The sequence below is a fragment of the Squalius cephalus genome, assembly GCF_949319135.1.
Source record: "Squalius cephalus genome assembly, chromosome: 14".
NCBI classification, from domain to species: Eukaryota; Metazoa; Chordata; class Actinopteri; order Cypriniformes; family Leuciscidae; genus Squalius; species Squalius cephalus.
Window position 1 is genome coordinate 280645 of NC_137135.1, and position 15046 is coordinate 295690.

The 15046-nt window shown below is 37.8% G+C and overlaps 1 protein-coding gene across 5 annotated transcripts in view; it reads left to right on the forward strand.

The window, feature by feature from the left end:
• Positions 1-337: 337 nt before the first annotated feature.
• LOC307171202 (ethanolamine kinase 1-like) overlaps positions 338-15046 on the forward strand; it is a 46398-nt gene continuing 31689 nt past the window's right edge. For 2 of the 5 annotated variants that reach the window (XM_079892689.1, XM_079892687.1), the window contains exons 1-3: positions 353-651; positions 13252-13514; positions 14323-14466. In XM_079892689.1, coding sequence (XP_079748815.1) covers positions 502-651; positions 13252-13514; positions 14323-14466 — 557 coding nt within the window. In that variant the 5' untranslated portion in view covers positions 353-501. Of the gene's footprint in view, positions 652-13251; positions 13515-14322; positions 14467-15046 lie in introns of all 5 variants that reach the window. The other 3 variants (XM_079892688.1, XM_079892690.1, XM_079892686.1) reach the window with 3 other exon arrangements.

A 15046-nucleotide genomic window follows, 5' to 3' on the forward strand; every position in this document is an offset into this window, starting at 1 on the left:
CTGGCGAATCGTTTAAGGCACACTATACTGACTAGAAGTCAGTCAATCTGGTGTGTGTTTCCCATACAACCACATAACTCACATCTGTTAAGGACTGTTTTCCGAAACAAGAGGTAACATCGAAATTTGCGACTATAGTTGCGATGATTCAGAATATTTGAATATACAGGCTTACTGCAGTGTTGCTGAAAGTGAATCGGTTGCACATTCACTTAAATCAAGTATCGAGGCCTTTCTGTTTAGATTTACTTCATTTAAATCTAGGGTTAATAAGTAATCTCTTCACTAACTAAGCAATGAAGATGCCCTAAAGAACATTGTACTTTGATAAACCCAAAGATTTGCTGAGTCACTGAATACATAGAGGGTCCTGCGAGCCTGACAGTGTCTCGATAAACAACTAGATAAGATCATAACGCTGACAAGTCCTAAAATAAATCTTCCTTAGCCCTTCATATAACTGATTTGGATTATCTGAGCTGTGAAGCCATCTAAAAAAGAATGGAAATGACAAGGACAATGCCAAATGATGTACGTTACAAGAGATTACACTTAGATGTCTGCATTGATGAGCGCACCCCTCGGCACGGGATATCAGAACTTCTCAAGAAACTGCGGCCAGAGTGGAAACCAGAAGATATTCAGGTCAAGGCAAGTTCATTATCAAGATTATTAGACAACATTTTAAAAAACAAATCATTTAAAAAACAATTTGTGTAGGTGTTTAGTATTTACACGATGAAGAGTTGAGCCCTAAATTGACTGAAAGACAATGAGTTTCATTATTTACCCCTTATTTCCGTAATTGTAATCTATTCAAAAGGAAAAAGGTTTCCCCTAAGTCAGTGTTCTTCAACCCTGCTCCTGAAGGACCCCCAACACTGCACGTTTTCTTTGTCTCTCTAATCAAACACACCTGATTCAACTCATCAGCTCATTAAGCCATCTGTTGGGGGTCCTTCAGGAGCAGGGTTGCAGAACACTGACCTAAGTATTGAATGGGAAATGGAAGATGGCCTGCTCACTTTACAGGGCTGAATACTTAAACATTTACATCCATGCACTGGTAGATGATTTCATCCAACTGACTTGGCATCGCATTGGAGATATACTGTGTATAATGAGTTCAAATAAACACATGACCTTAGTGTTGCTATCATCATGCTCCAATGTTTGAGCTTTAAAGGGAACAGAGTATTAAAGGGCATAACTTACACTATGTTCAACATTACACTAGAGAGCTGACTGAGCCTTTCTTTTACTTTTTTCCCCCAACTTCTATCAGCTTAAAGGCGGGCATACACTGTGCGATGTCTGTGCGATTTCAGCAAGGAACCTACTCACACTGAACGAGTAAATCGCATGCGATGTAAAGCCAAAGCTCAGGATTTATGTGCTCACACTGTACGGTCCGAACGTCGAGCTGCGACTTGACTGCTCACACTATACGTGTGAAATATGCGCGAATCAGCGCGATAAATCCTCGTGCCGGGTGTTGCCTATGGACGATATCATGTAGATATTGTCAAAACAAGCATCAGCTATCAATATCAAGAAGATTTAGCATTTCCAATTTATATATTAAATTATTAGTAGGCTAGTATTATTGTATTATTATTATTATTAGGGAAGGCTACTTTTATTATTAAACTGATAGGCTATTATAATTAAATAGCCACGCAACAATTTCATAGCGCATCACCGCATAACCAACGCGCTGTGAGGATAATAAAATATTAGAAGCTTTACTTCTCCTCATTAAAAATAGTCTAAAACATTTAGGTCGATTACAATGAATTATATACATATAATTAATTATTAACAGTCTATAATATGTCTGAACACTGCAATAATTCATCAATGAAAATTAAAAACAGCTTTATTTCAAAAAAAAAATTTAATAATAAAAGAGGCAAAGTCTACATCGCAGGTGGCTTGGAAGAAGTGGGTAATGGTTAATCCATTTTGCAGCACGAACTGGAGATAAGCAACAGTAATAGCTTTGAACTACAGAACTTAAAGATCTCCCTTTTTTCGTGTTTTTTTTTTTTTTTTTTGCTTCCGATGAAACTGTTTTTGCGCAGGCGCAGTGAGGGAAAAAACACTGAGTTTAGGGCAATCGGTTCGTAGCTCTGCTTCAACTGTGCGATATAGTCACGAGGAGCGACCAAAATTTCTAACATGCCTGAAATTCATCCGACCATCCGATTGCCGGTCGTGAGAGGTTAATCGCCTCTCGTTTCCCCCTGTACACTGCACCAACACTGCACGACAAACTACGCACGACAAAGCTGAAAATCGGCCCGACCCAAAAAAGAGTCGCACAAGTCAGAATTCGGCTCAAAATCGGACGAAAATCGCACAGTGTATGCCCGCCTTAAGGAAACTTGTTTTTAGAGGGGAAACTTGTTTTTAGAGGGGATTCTTGCAGTCCCACCACAGTATTTCAATTAGATTGAGACCTGGACTTTGACCTTTCCAAAAACCTTCCATTTCTTTCTTCCAATATTCCAGTTCGGCATCATTTTTCTTTTTTCAGATGTCCTTATGGTCTCCTCAAACACAATTTGGTGTTGGTTACAGTGGTGGATAAAGTACTTGAAAACCACACTTGAGTAAAATTCAAGTCAAATCACCTTTATTTATATAACGTTTTTTACAATACAGATTTTTTCAAAGCAGCTTTACAGAGATAACAGGAAAATAATGCAACAAAGTTTGTTTCCAGAGGAAAATAGCATCACAGTAAAGCTTAAGTAAGCTCAGTGATGTTTCATTCACAAAGGCGACAGTGAAGGAACCAAAACTCCATCAGTGACAGAATGGAGAAAAAAACCTTAGGAGTAATCAAACTCAGTTCTCCTCTGGCCAACGAACGAACAGTGTATGATTATGATTCAGGCTGGATGCGGCCCGGATCCGGCTGACTACAGTAAACCTCGCAATAAACAGAAAGACTAACATTAGCGTAGATGCCATTCTTCTTATAATGTAACGAGTACATCAGGTGTTATAGTAAGTGTTCCCGGTTCCGGCTGACCTGATCTATGCAGCCTAATAAGTTAATACATTGTTTTAACCACGTGAGGTACTAATGTTAGCATCCTCTCACCCTCAGTGGCACTAATGCAGCATCTAGTAGGCGTGACGACATATCTCACGAGACGAGATTTTGCACAATATTTTATAGAAATCCTCAAAGTCAAAATCTTGTAATGAATGTCATTTCAGTTCTACTTTATGAGAATAAATTATTAAATGCATTGAAAGACAACAATTTACAAGCACTGTAAAATGTTCTGCCACAAACTCAACTGACTGGCTTCTCTCCTGTATGATTTCACATGAGTCTCTTCAGACCTTACTGTACATGAATTATGAGCTCCCAGAACTTCTGATCGATTCTGTGTGTGATCTCCTAATTGAACTCTTTTCCACAAATTAAACATAGAAATAAAAACAAAAAATATCATTTTTTTCTTAGTTTTATGAAAGGCAAACAATAAGTGCAAGTACAACTATAATCAAAGTACTCTCTCAATATTAATGTGCAAACAGCGACCAGAGCCACAAGCACACAGTTCAGAGAAACCCGGAGAATGAAATCCACTGCGGTTGTGCGAGCGCTTGTTTGCACATGCTTGCTTGCAGTCTGTGTTCTTCAGAATTAATTTTGTAGGAAGTAACGAATATGCTTTGGGGAAATGTATACATTTGATTAATTTATAGGAAAAATAGAGGTGTAAAAGTTAAAGTTTTTTATTATTGTAAATAGACTAAAGGGGTACAATACATACAGTACACAGAAAACAAACAAGGTAAACCATATACATATGGAAATACATACATATACATGACCATAACATACACAACTATAACATGCATGGCTGGGTCCAAATACACCCTAGTGAAAAAAAAGTATGCTTTATTGTATTTGTAATATATTCCCTGTTTTAATAGTACATTGCAAATATACTAATAAAAAATGTACTATTTTTAAATATAGAAAAAGTATATTAGCAGCATACTTTTGACTATTTTCACAATACAATTTTTAACACACTTTAAAATAATTGTAATTTAGTATATTTTCTAAAAAATATATTTTACAAAAATATACGTGAAGTGAAAGTTCTGTTTATTTTTTTATAAGTATATTTATTTGCACTTTTCTTAAATATATTTTATGAATATTTTTTAACTATGTGCTGAAAATGATCATTGTAACAATGCATTGAAAGTATACTTTCAAAGTAGCCTACATTATTAAATAACCTGAAGTTGTAGTATACTTTGTTAAATTATGTTTTTTTTTAAGTGTATTTCTTCATGCTTGCAATTCACTTAATTGCTACTTTCAGAAAGTAATAAAACATATGATAAATGCGTTGAAAGGCCACACACAACTCCGTTGGAAGTGCGAGCGGCCATCCAGCCTGGTCTCATTGTTAGGTATTAATCATAGACTGTAAAAAATACGACAGACACGTACAATCACAATAATTTAGGCTATTTATTGAGAAAATGCCAAAACCAGTACCAAAAGCCGTTCACATGACGATGTATCGCAGTCCTCTCTGGCAGTATGTAATAGTTTTGTATGAGGTAACATTACAGAGCAGAATTTAATCCATGAAAATGTTAATCCGGTTTCGGTTCGTTGTTCGCTCTGTGAAGGCGCGCGCGCCTCTCCATTTCAAATCTAGTACACCATCTTAAACACGGCATGTCGCAATCTGTGACGAAGAGCGCGGGATTGACGTTTACGGTCTCTGCTGAGAAGTGGAGATGAAGATCACTGGATAAAGGGCTGAATTTGGATCTGTTTTTTGCAAACAACGTATGGATTCTAAAGATTTGGATTACATCAAGCTAATAAAATTGACGTATTTTGTGAATTTATGTTGTGTTTTAGTGTATTATGGGTCTATAGGAGAAAACGCCTTTTGTGTCTCACGGTAAATAAACCAAGTATTACATGGTGCATTTTGTTCTGTTTTTCAATGCTAAAACCATGTGAGGATTTAATAAACACTGTTTGAGTTCATTATGTGTATCTGTGTGGTATTGAAGTTACATGTTATTTATTGTAATGACCCTGACAAGTGCATTCAGCTTTGGGGAAGAAAGTATATTTTTACTCAAAAATAATATATTTATGGTATATTTCTTGTTTGTTTGGAAGACACTCTTAATTCATTTGCAATGTACTTGTAATACAAAAAAGTATGCTTTAATATCCCTAATCAAGCATGAAAATACGCATGTACTTAAAGTGTACTAAGTATACTTGAAATTGTCTCAATTTAGCATCAAAAAGTACACTAAATACACTTAAAGTTATACTTTAGTATAATTTAATTATAACTAAAATACACTTAGTACAAAAAAATGTATCCAAAATAGCACACTTCAAGTTAACTAATCATTAACACACTTGAAGTATACTGACAATTAGTCTGGCTGCAAGTATACTTAGCATACTTTTTTTTCACTAGGGCAAGAAAAACAAACAGATCTACACCACACACTTAACTGTAAACTCACATTATTTAACATCTTAAGTCACTAAACATCTAATTTATCTGCACCTTTGATTATATGCATTATTTTATGTTGGAAGTTCATCTGTCCAGAAACTTTGCTTTTTTCAAAAGCAGTCATTGTGTTTCTAAGTGTTGCTGTCATTTTCTCAAGTAGATTGAAGTTGAATTTGAAGTAATTTATATTTTAAATCTATCCTTCCAGTTTAATAGTATTACTTTCTTTGCTTATATGGATGAGGTAAAGATAAATGTTATGGTTTCTTTTGAAGTGTTAATGGGAGAAAGATCTCCTAACTAGGGATGGGCATAATTGATCGTTAAGAATTTCGTCGATCATGTTTATTTGTTATCGATTAAACTAATGCGGGTTGCGTTGCGTAGTGTGAGTCTTGAAGCAATGGAATTAATTTTAGCGCGGAGGTACCTGTGCATCCCGGCAACGTCAGTCCCCTCAGAGCGGGTGTTTTCGGCGGCTGGACTGGCTGTCACCAGCGGGCGCGTCTGATCCCAGATCATGTCAACATGCTTATCTTTCTCAACAGAAATCAGTAGACTGGTGCAGAAGTTCTATGGGAACTTCATGCGTTTCCTCAGATCGGATAGCTATCTGATTTATCAAAACGATTCCATTTACACCTGGTCACATAAATGTGTTTTTGCAAAACGGATATAAATCCGATCTTGAATTCCCGCTATATGCATATTTAAATTGTTGCACGTCACCGAAAGCAACTGAAATGAGCTGCATTTTATTGATCATCAGCGAACATTTCTAAATCAAAGACCGCAACAAGATGCGGCAACAGCCCTGGTAAGATCATTTCGGTTCTTTACTTTTAATGCAGATGATTGTTGATGAATGACTTTCACTTTGATTTGCGATAGTTTGCACGTTGGCTTGATGAATAGATGCTCATCTGTGGTGATGCGTGTTGAAGTAGCGTCGTCATATCTGGCTATAACATGACATATAGCCTATAACACGCTCTCACACGTTTATTTCTTAGCATTTTTGGGATAAGTCAAATTTACATATGTGGTTTCAACAACCAGATGCATTTACTCTTGTCCAGTTTCGTCTGGAATGCGTCTCAGATCTCCTCCTGAAGTGGTTTGAGCAATCGGGTTTAAATCCGTCTCGAATGCGTTTCGGAGGGCATTTACATTTGGTCTCTTCACGATCGGATAGCTGTCCGACCACAGAGAACGGGTGAAGTGGCCATGGATCTCTGTTTAAGAACGCCGCTCGCAGGCTCCGCTGTTCTAGAGCACCGCAGGGCATATCTTCAAGTCTACCGAACGTAATAAAGATCTCATCGAGGACAAACAAACTGTATTTTTGTATTTTCATTGCATTTTTAATTTATAAAAAGTTAAAGAAATAATGAATTTCAATATAAAAATATTAATGATTAATCGATAGTCGATCGTTAATTCTCCCGACGATCGACTAAGAAAATTTAATCGAATGCCCATCCCTACTCCTAACAGAAATACTGAAGGGGATTTAGAGAGATTAAAGTCTAGATTCACTTCAAGTTTGTATATAACTTCTGACCAGAATTTCTTTATATGTGTGTACAGTTCCAGAAGGAGTGGATATAATCATCTAAACTATTTTGACAGAATGTAAATGTATTAGTGTTGACATGGCCTATATGAAACAATTTACTTTTTGTATTCTGGAATTACTAGATATGACAAAGACATCTTTGCAAAGTTTTAAAAGGTCTAGGTCAGTATATTCAGAATGAAGATCATTATTACATTTATTTGTAAGTAGAGAAATTATGGTAATTATGAAATTATGGTAGAGAATTGGAGGCTAGGATATTATATATTCGTGACAATGATTTGAAAAAAAGTAAAATTTTAATTTTCATGATTACGATTCATGGTAGCGTGTGTTTTCTCGAATATTATAATTTTTTGTAATTGTTCAAAAGTCATAATTAATAAAGTTTAATATTCCTTTCTCTTTCATTTTCGGGAAGAGAACATATTTTTGTATGGATAGTGAAGATGTTGTTGTTCCATAATGGTGTCAAGCTGGATGGGGAGGAGCTGAGATGGAAAAGACTGTTAGCTTTCCACCACACCAATAATGTCATACTTATTATCAAGTTAAAGCTGACAAAGTACAGATTCTCCCAAATAATACTCAAGTACTGTAACAAAGTATTATTACTTGTAGTCTTAATGTTGTGTTGGAGGAACTTCGACTTTGTGTTGACATACTTTTTGATAGCAGAGGCAACTACCTTACTGTACAGATGTCATTCTTTTAAACATTATTAATAATAGGAAGAAGAGTTACCAGAGCACCAAATCCTCATATTAGAGTGATTTCTGAAGGATCATGTGACACTGAAGACTGGAGTAATGATGCTGAAAATTCAGCTTTGATCACAGGAATAAATTACACTTTACTGTATATTCACATAGAGAACAGTTATGTTAATTTGTAATAATATTTCACAATATTACTGTTTTTACTGTATCTTTGATCAGATAAATGAGCAGAGCTTCTTGGTGAGCAGAAGAGACTTCTTTCAAAAACAGTAAAAAAAAAAGTAATGTCTCCAAACTTGTACTGTTTATACTAATATATTAAATAAACACATAATAATATAATATAACTGATGTACGTTAATGATTAATGAATGCATATTCTTAGCTTACCTAACATTTCCATTGTCATTTATCAAAGTTAAATGCATGGTGTTCAACACAATTTACAAAAAGTAATAAGTAAGAAAGAAAAAAGTAATAAGCAATAATAGTAAAAAGTATTTATTGCATCAGTCAGAGGGTTAGAACAAAAGTTAAAATATAGCCATGTTCCGGTCACAGGGTCCAAACAGATCACAGTCCAAAATGACCACTGTGTTCCACTGATAAAGAGTTCACCTGGAAATATGTTTGAAGTATGAAATGTTCATATGTGTTCATATGTGTGGATCTCCTGGGGCACTGAACACTGGTATGAATGCCTGGTTGGAACTGAATGCGTGATGACTAAAAAATTAAAAGTAAAGTACAAATGAAATGATATACTCTGAGTAAAGCCATCAGAGCAGCTGATAAAATGCACATGAAAAGGGAAAAAAATTGTTTCATATCCCCAAATAAATGGAAGATTTGCAAACTGGTCAATTCACAAAAATTAATAAATATTTAAAGCTGCATTCTGGAACTTTTTAGGGTTAAAAATGATCCAAAATAAATTTGAGCAAGTCCATAAGCAGCCGGTGTTCAGAACTCTCTGCTTGCCGTAGCTCGATTCAAAACGGGAAGCTTGTAATAATGTTTTAATTCCAGTGGATTACTGGTGGATTTCTGAGGAAATTCGGGAAATTCAAGCATGTCTTTGTGTCATTCCGTCACATCTGTACACATAAAGAAGAGTCTCGGCTAGTAGGCTAGCGGAGAGGTGGAGATGTATAGCCTTTTCTCACAGCTCTTGATATAATTACACTTAGCAATTTGATGGCGGATCCAGAAAGGTTCAGGACAGCCACACATTCTCCTCAAAACACTGGATTCATCCGCGCTGTGCCGTGCCGAGGCACAACCCACGTTAAGTTGATCATTCCGCGAATGACTGCAGTTGCAGATTTCAAACAAAGAGGAAAAACTACAGACTGCAACTTTAAAATATATTATTCTTATTATTTGTTACATAACATAGAAATATAAAACTAGCATGACGAAGAGGAGTAACAGGAACCAGAATTTAATAACAAAAACGTACATAATAATCACAGAATACACTTTTAATTCGCGGAACATTGACATACACATTAACGAGAACCGACAGAGACAAAGGGAGAACTCAGGCTTTTAAGCATGGACCAATCAAAGGAAACTAATGAGATGATTAATCAGAACAGAATGACACATTAACAGACTAATTACACAGGCTGAGAGAAACTCGGTCACAGACTGGAACTAACAAACACACTAGGCGCGTTTCCATTACAGATTTGCGCAAAACTCTTGCGAATTTTTTCTAAATGTCGACAAAAAACTATTGCGAAATGACGCCGTTTCCATTAACCGATGTTATGCGACTAAAACTTAATTATTCCTCTCGCGATAAATCATTCCAAATATCATGGCAACGGATGTTGGTAGGTTTATGTATCTCAGCCACCGCACTGGCCATTATTATTAATCAGAGGAGACGTGTGTGTGTTTTCCAAGCATTACTGGCAAGGAAAGACCCTTATACTGTGAGCGGCACATATGAGGAGTTTCTGGGTGTTTCTGTGTCAGAAGGGTCTGTGTCCTCAGATCTGTCCAGGTCTTGATCGTGGCATTTCTTTGAGGTTTAGAATCCAGTCTTGGTAATTCTTCTGTCTTATATGAGTTTAATAAAGAGCTCGGTCTCGTCTTCTGTCCAAACACACCGCGTCGTCTACGTCAGGTGACTGTGAATGCACAAAAACTGTTTCCATTGCAGTTTTGCGATATTTTTCTTTTTCGAATTGCCTGATAAATCCTCCTCATGCGAGCGGAAAAACTATTTTGCGATAAATGGGAGTTTTTGCGAAATTGACATGTTTCCATTGAGCGTATTTTCAATTCACAATTTCAGTTTGTGCAATTTGAAGGGTAATGGAAACGCGGCTACTGAAACACAAAGAGAACAGAGTGCACGTTACTTTATTATTATTTAAGAAAATAAAGAAATAAAATAGATAAATCAGTTAACCCTTATGTTCCGCTGCACTTCCTCGTGGGTTAGGGTCACAGAGGAACAAAATATTATTTATAACAAAATTTATTCCTAGTAAATATCTTTTACAATTCATCCTAAAATATCAGTTTATCCTGTACTGATAAAATAATATAAATGTTCATGGGGACATTTGGGGGCTCCTTTGACAGCTATTTAATTAACACTTTGAAGGCCCAGAAAGACATCGTTAAAATAGTCCATGTGACTACAGTGGTTCAACCTTAATTTTATGAAGCGGCGAGAATACTTTTTTGTGGGCCAAAAAAAACTAAATATCGACTATATTCAGTCATTTCTTCTCTTCTATGTCAGTCTCCGACGCGCGTTCACGAGAGCATCACGACGCGTGCGTCTTCCTCTGGTTGTAGATCAGATGTCAGAACGCCAGCTCCTGCATCATCACCACACACCAGAGGTGGGACAAAGTCATTGTTATGCAAGTCACAAGTATGTCTCAAGTCTTTGCCCTCGAGTCCCGAGTCAAGTCGAGTCAAAGATGAGGCAAGTCCCGAGTCGAGTCAAAAGTCAAAGCCAACAAGTCTCAAGTCGAGTCCAAAGTCCTACCATTTTAGTTTCGAGTCATTTCAAGTCCTCTTACCACAGAAATAAAATGTATACAAATCATGTATGTCTGTAAGATTTGTATTTATTTAAACCTCTTTTTATACAATGACATTAATCAAATACAGTAAAAAACTGAAAATGTAATTTTCACAAAAAATTTCACATGAATTTCTTTCTTCTGCTGAACAGAAAGGAAGATATTTAGAAGAATGTCAGTAACCAGACAGTTTCTGGGTCCCACTGACTTCAGTGGGGATGCAATTGTGATGCAATTATTAATAATTGTGATGTAATTTTTGCATCACAATAAGTGTATTGTGATTGTCAAAACATTTTAGTAACTAAACTGAATTTTATTAGGTTTAGTGACAACATGTTACAATGTTTACATGGTTCAATTTCTGGTAAGCTACGCTTTTTTATTATTTTATTATCAATTATTGTGATTTGATTTAATATTGACTCATTTGGATAAATATTAGGTAGGCTACACAAGATAGGCATTCATTTTTCTCAAGAAAAAAACAACTCACCTAATGCTGTAAACATACAGAGAGCCCTATCAGCTGGCAGTATTATTTAAGGTTAAAAATAACACAAATTAAATATAATGCGTTTTTTTTAATTATAATAACAACAACTTTATTTAATGATATAAGTAAAAATATAATAAATATGTAATATAGTACACATATTTAGCAAAATACTCTCTATAGCTCTTTTTTTTATAGCCAACTAACGTGCTATAGCCTATTATGGTCATTAAATGGCTTTCCTGAGGTAAATGTTATGTGACATAATTGTTCTCCAACTGTTTTATTGACCCCTTTGATTGATGGGTCGATATTATGTATGAGGAATATACATTTCGGTAAGTTGTACTGTATCTTTCAACAGTGTTCATTCGTGTTTAACGTTATTTACTATCAGCTAGAGATGATCGGTTCACGTGCCGCTAGGGATCTGTCGTGTCACATTTACAAGTGCCAAAACAGTATTTATTGTCTGAATTTCGTAATAAAATTGACAGAATCTGAGAACAGAGATTTTTTTATATCATAACTAACCTGCTCTGTCTAGTCTGTCGGTCTCCGTGTCCTCTTTGCTTCGCGATTTTTCTGTGCGTGAGAAAATGGATGTGTGGCGTGAGAGCGTGTGAAAAGTGTAAATTGCGTGTGTCTCACGGTGAATGCGAGAGAGTTGGCAGCTATGTAGCAGCTAGTAAGTTACGGTACATCCGATAAGGTGCTTAGCATTCGTTCAAATTCGTAGCATGCGTTGTTGCTTGTTGCGCTTCATTGGTTGTCTTGCAATGTGCCTGCTTAGATGCTGTCGAATCAAAACAACGTGGGACTACAGTGATTGGATGTCGTGCAGGCAGCGCGCGTGCTCTCTGCATGCATACAGGTGGTGCACATTTTTTCACAGATGCAGATAAACCGAGAGCGGCGCGGCCGTGTGAACATTTTTTCCCCAGTTTTCATGGGAAGTAGCAAGTCTTCTCGAGTCAAAAGGCGCAAGTCCAAGTGAAGTCACGAGTCATTGATGTTAAAGTCCAAGTCGAGTTGCAAGTCTTTGTACATTTTGTCGAGTCGAGTCTGAAGTCATCAAATTCATGACTCGAGTCTGACTCGAGTCCAAGTCACATGACTCGAGTCCACACCTCTGCCACACACACACACACACACACACACACGTTGTGGTGCTCTCATGAATGTGCGTCGGGGTGAAAGTATTGCACAAGTAAGACCCAATACTATAGCACAAGTGATATACTGCACAGGTGAAGGATTGCCTGTCCCAGCCCGTCCTGCAGAAGCTTCCCTGTAGCTCATCAAGTCTATTTCACACGGACTGAATGTTTCCCGTAAGCAGTGAAGGCAGGGGGATACGGGTGAGCTGTTGTTATCTTCGTCACAGTCCAACTCCTTCTCTTTTTCTACTCGAATGATCTCCAGTCCCAGTCTTGATATAATCCCTAATGCAGGCGGGACACTGAAGATAAGACTTTAGCCCAGTGATTACATTCTGAGTAATCCACTGTAGCTGTCGGTCTCTAATATATTGTCTTCTCTCGCATTCAAGTGTGATCCCTTGGCAGACGAGAGTAAAGTTGATCTTAGGATCTAAGTTGATCGATAGTGCAATATCTAGAAGCTCTTGTTCATGACAGTCACAGGCAATACACATAAAAAACACAACCAAAACACACTAGAAACATTACAGACAGGAATCTGCTAGCATGCGCCTTATTGGCCTACACAACAGTATAGGTTAAATTAACAATCAGTTTCCAAAAGTAGTCCCATATGATTCATGTGCATAATTACAGTCAGTAACAGACTGGACTTTAATTTGAAGAACTGTTTTATTTGAATACTGTTTTAATGAACCTAGGCTTTCACGGAGGGCATCACCAACCAGCTGATGGGCTGCTACGTGGGCTCTATGGCTGAAGACCCTGTTGTACTGGTGAGGGTCTATGGGCAGAGGACGGAGCTGTTCCTGGACCGGGAGAAGGAGCTGGAGATGTTCCAGGTGCTCCACACACACGGCTGCGGGCCGGAGCTCTTCTGCAGCTTCAGCAACGGCATCTGCTACGAGTTCATCAGAGGAGTCGTGCTGGACGACACGCTGCTGAGACAGCCCTCCGTCTACAGGTCTGAGGACACACACACACACACACACACACACTCCGTCTACAGGTCTGAGGACACTCTCACACACACACACACACACACACACCCTCCGTCTACAGGTCTGAGGACACACACACACACACCCTCCGTCTACAGGTCTGAGGACACACACACACACACACACACACACACACACACGCTCCGTCTACAGGTCTGAGGACACTCTCACACACACACACACACACACACACACACACACACCCTCCGTCTACAGGTCTGAGGACACTCTCACACACACACACACACACACACACACCCTCCGTCTACAGGTCTGAGGACACTCTCACACACACACACACACACACACACACACACCCTCCGTCTACAGGTCTGAGGACACTCTCACACACACACACACACACACACACACACACCCTCCGTCTACAGGTCTGAGGACACTCTCACACACACACACACACACACACACACACACATTTCACACGGCCAGAACAGTGCCAGGTACTGAACAAGGCTGATGAACCCGCAGAGCTTCTGTTGAGCATCCTTGACCAACACACTTTGGATCTCTAGGAATATATTTGAGTTGTATCCTTGGTAAAGTTGTTAGCCTTAATCTGGCTGATAGTTTTGGCTACCTAAGTGCTTTGAGTGTACAGTAGTACATATGAAAGCGCTATATAAATGCCTCATTCTATTCTATTCTATTCTAAAATACCTTAGATAGAGGAAAGCTGATGTCTCTTTTTTATTATTGCTACTTTATTTTCTCAATATGATCAACCGAAATGACACTTCTCATTGACTGTAGATTGATTGCAACAGAAATGGGAAAAATCCATTCCATAAAGTGTGGAGAAATGGGAAAGGGCCCACCCGTGACACCAGTGCTGTGGCCTAGACTGTCCCAGTTCCTGAGCCTGGTCCAGAGTTCTGATGCTCCTCAACAGCACAGGTCAGATCATCTCAGAGTTAGGAAACATACTGATTCATATTTCAAAGGACATGATCTCTAATACTCTACACAAATCAAGCGTTTTGGAAAATGGATGGATATGTAAAAGGTGAATTCCACATTATTGGAACATTACAATTGTCTTACACTATTACATCTTCAGTGATTATCATCAGACAAAAGCTTTCAAAGCAGCATTACATTAAGTCATATTCTGAGAAAACATCTTAAACATTAATGCGTTGATGACATGCATCATACCTTCCGGAAATGAGACGAATGGATGTCAGATGGAAGAGTAGAGATATATGCCGTAACCTCCACAGCTGTTAAATAAACACTCATTATTCACACTTTATTTGGTCATCTTTATTTCCTACAAATACAAAAGCAGCAGTTCTCCTGTGGTATTGAGCATCTCCTCCTCATCCGGCAGTGTGGTGTTCACGAGCCTCTTCCTTCTGACCCCAACCCTTCCTGCTGTTGGCTGAGGACACGTCACATGCTAGTTTCATTAGCCTAATTAAGAAATGTTACATGTGGGATTAAAGAACATTTAATTATGTGACAAGAGCATTAG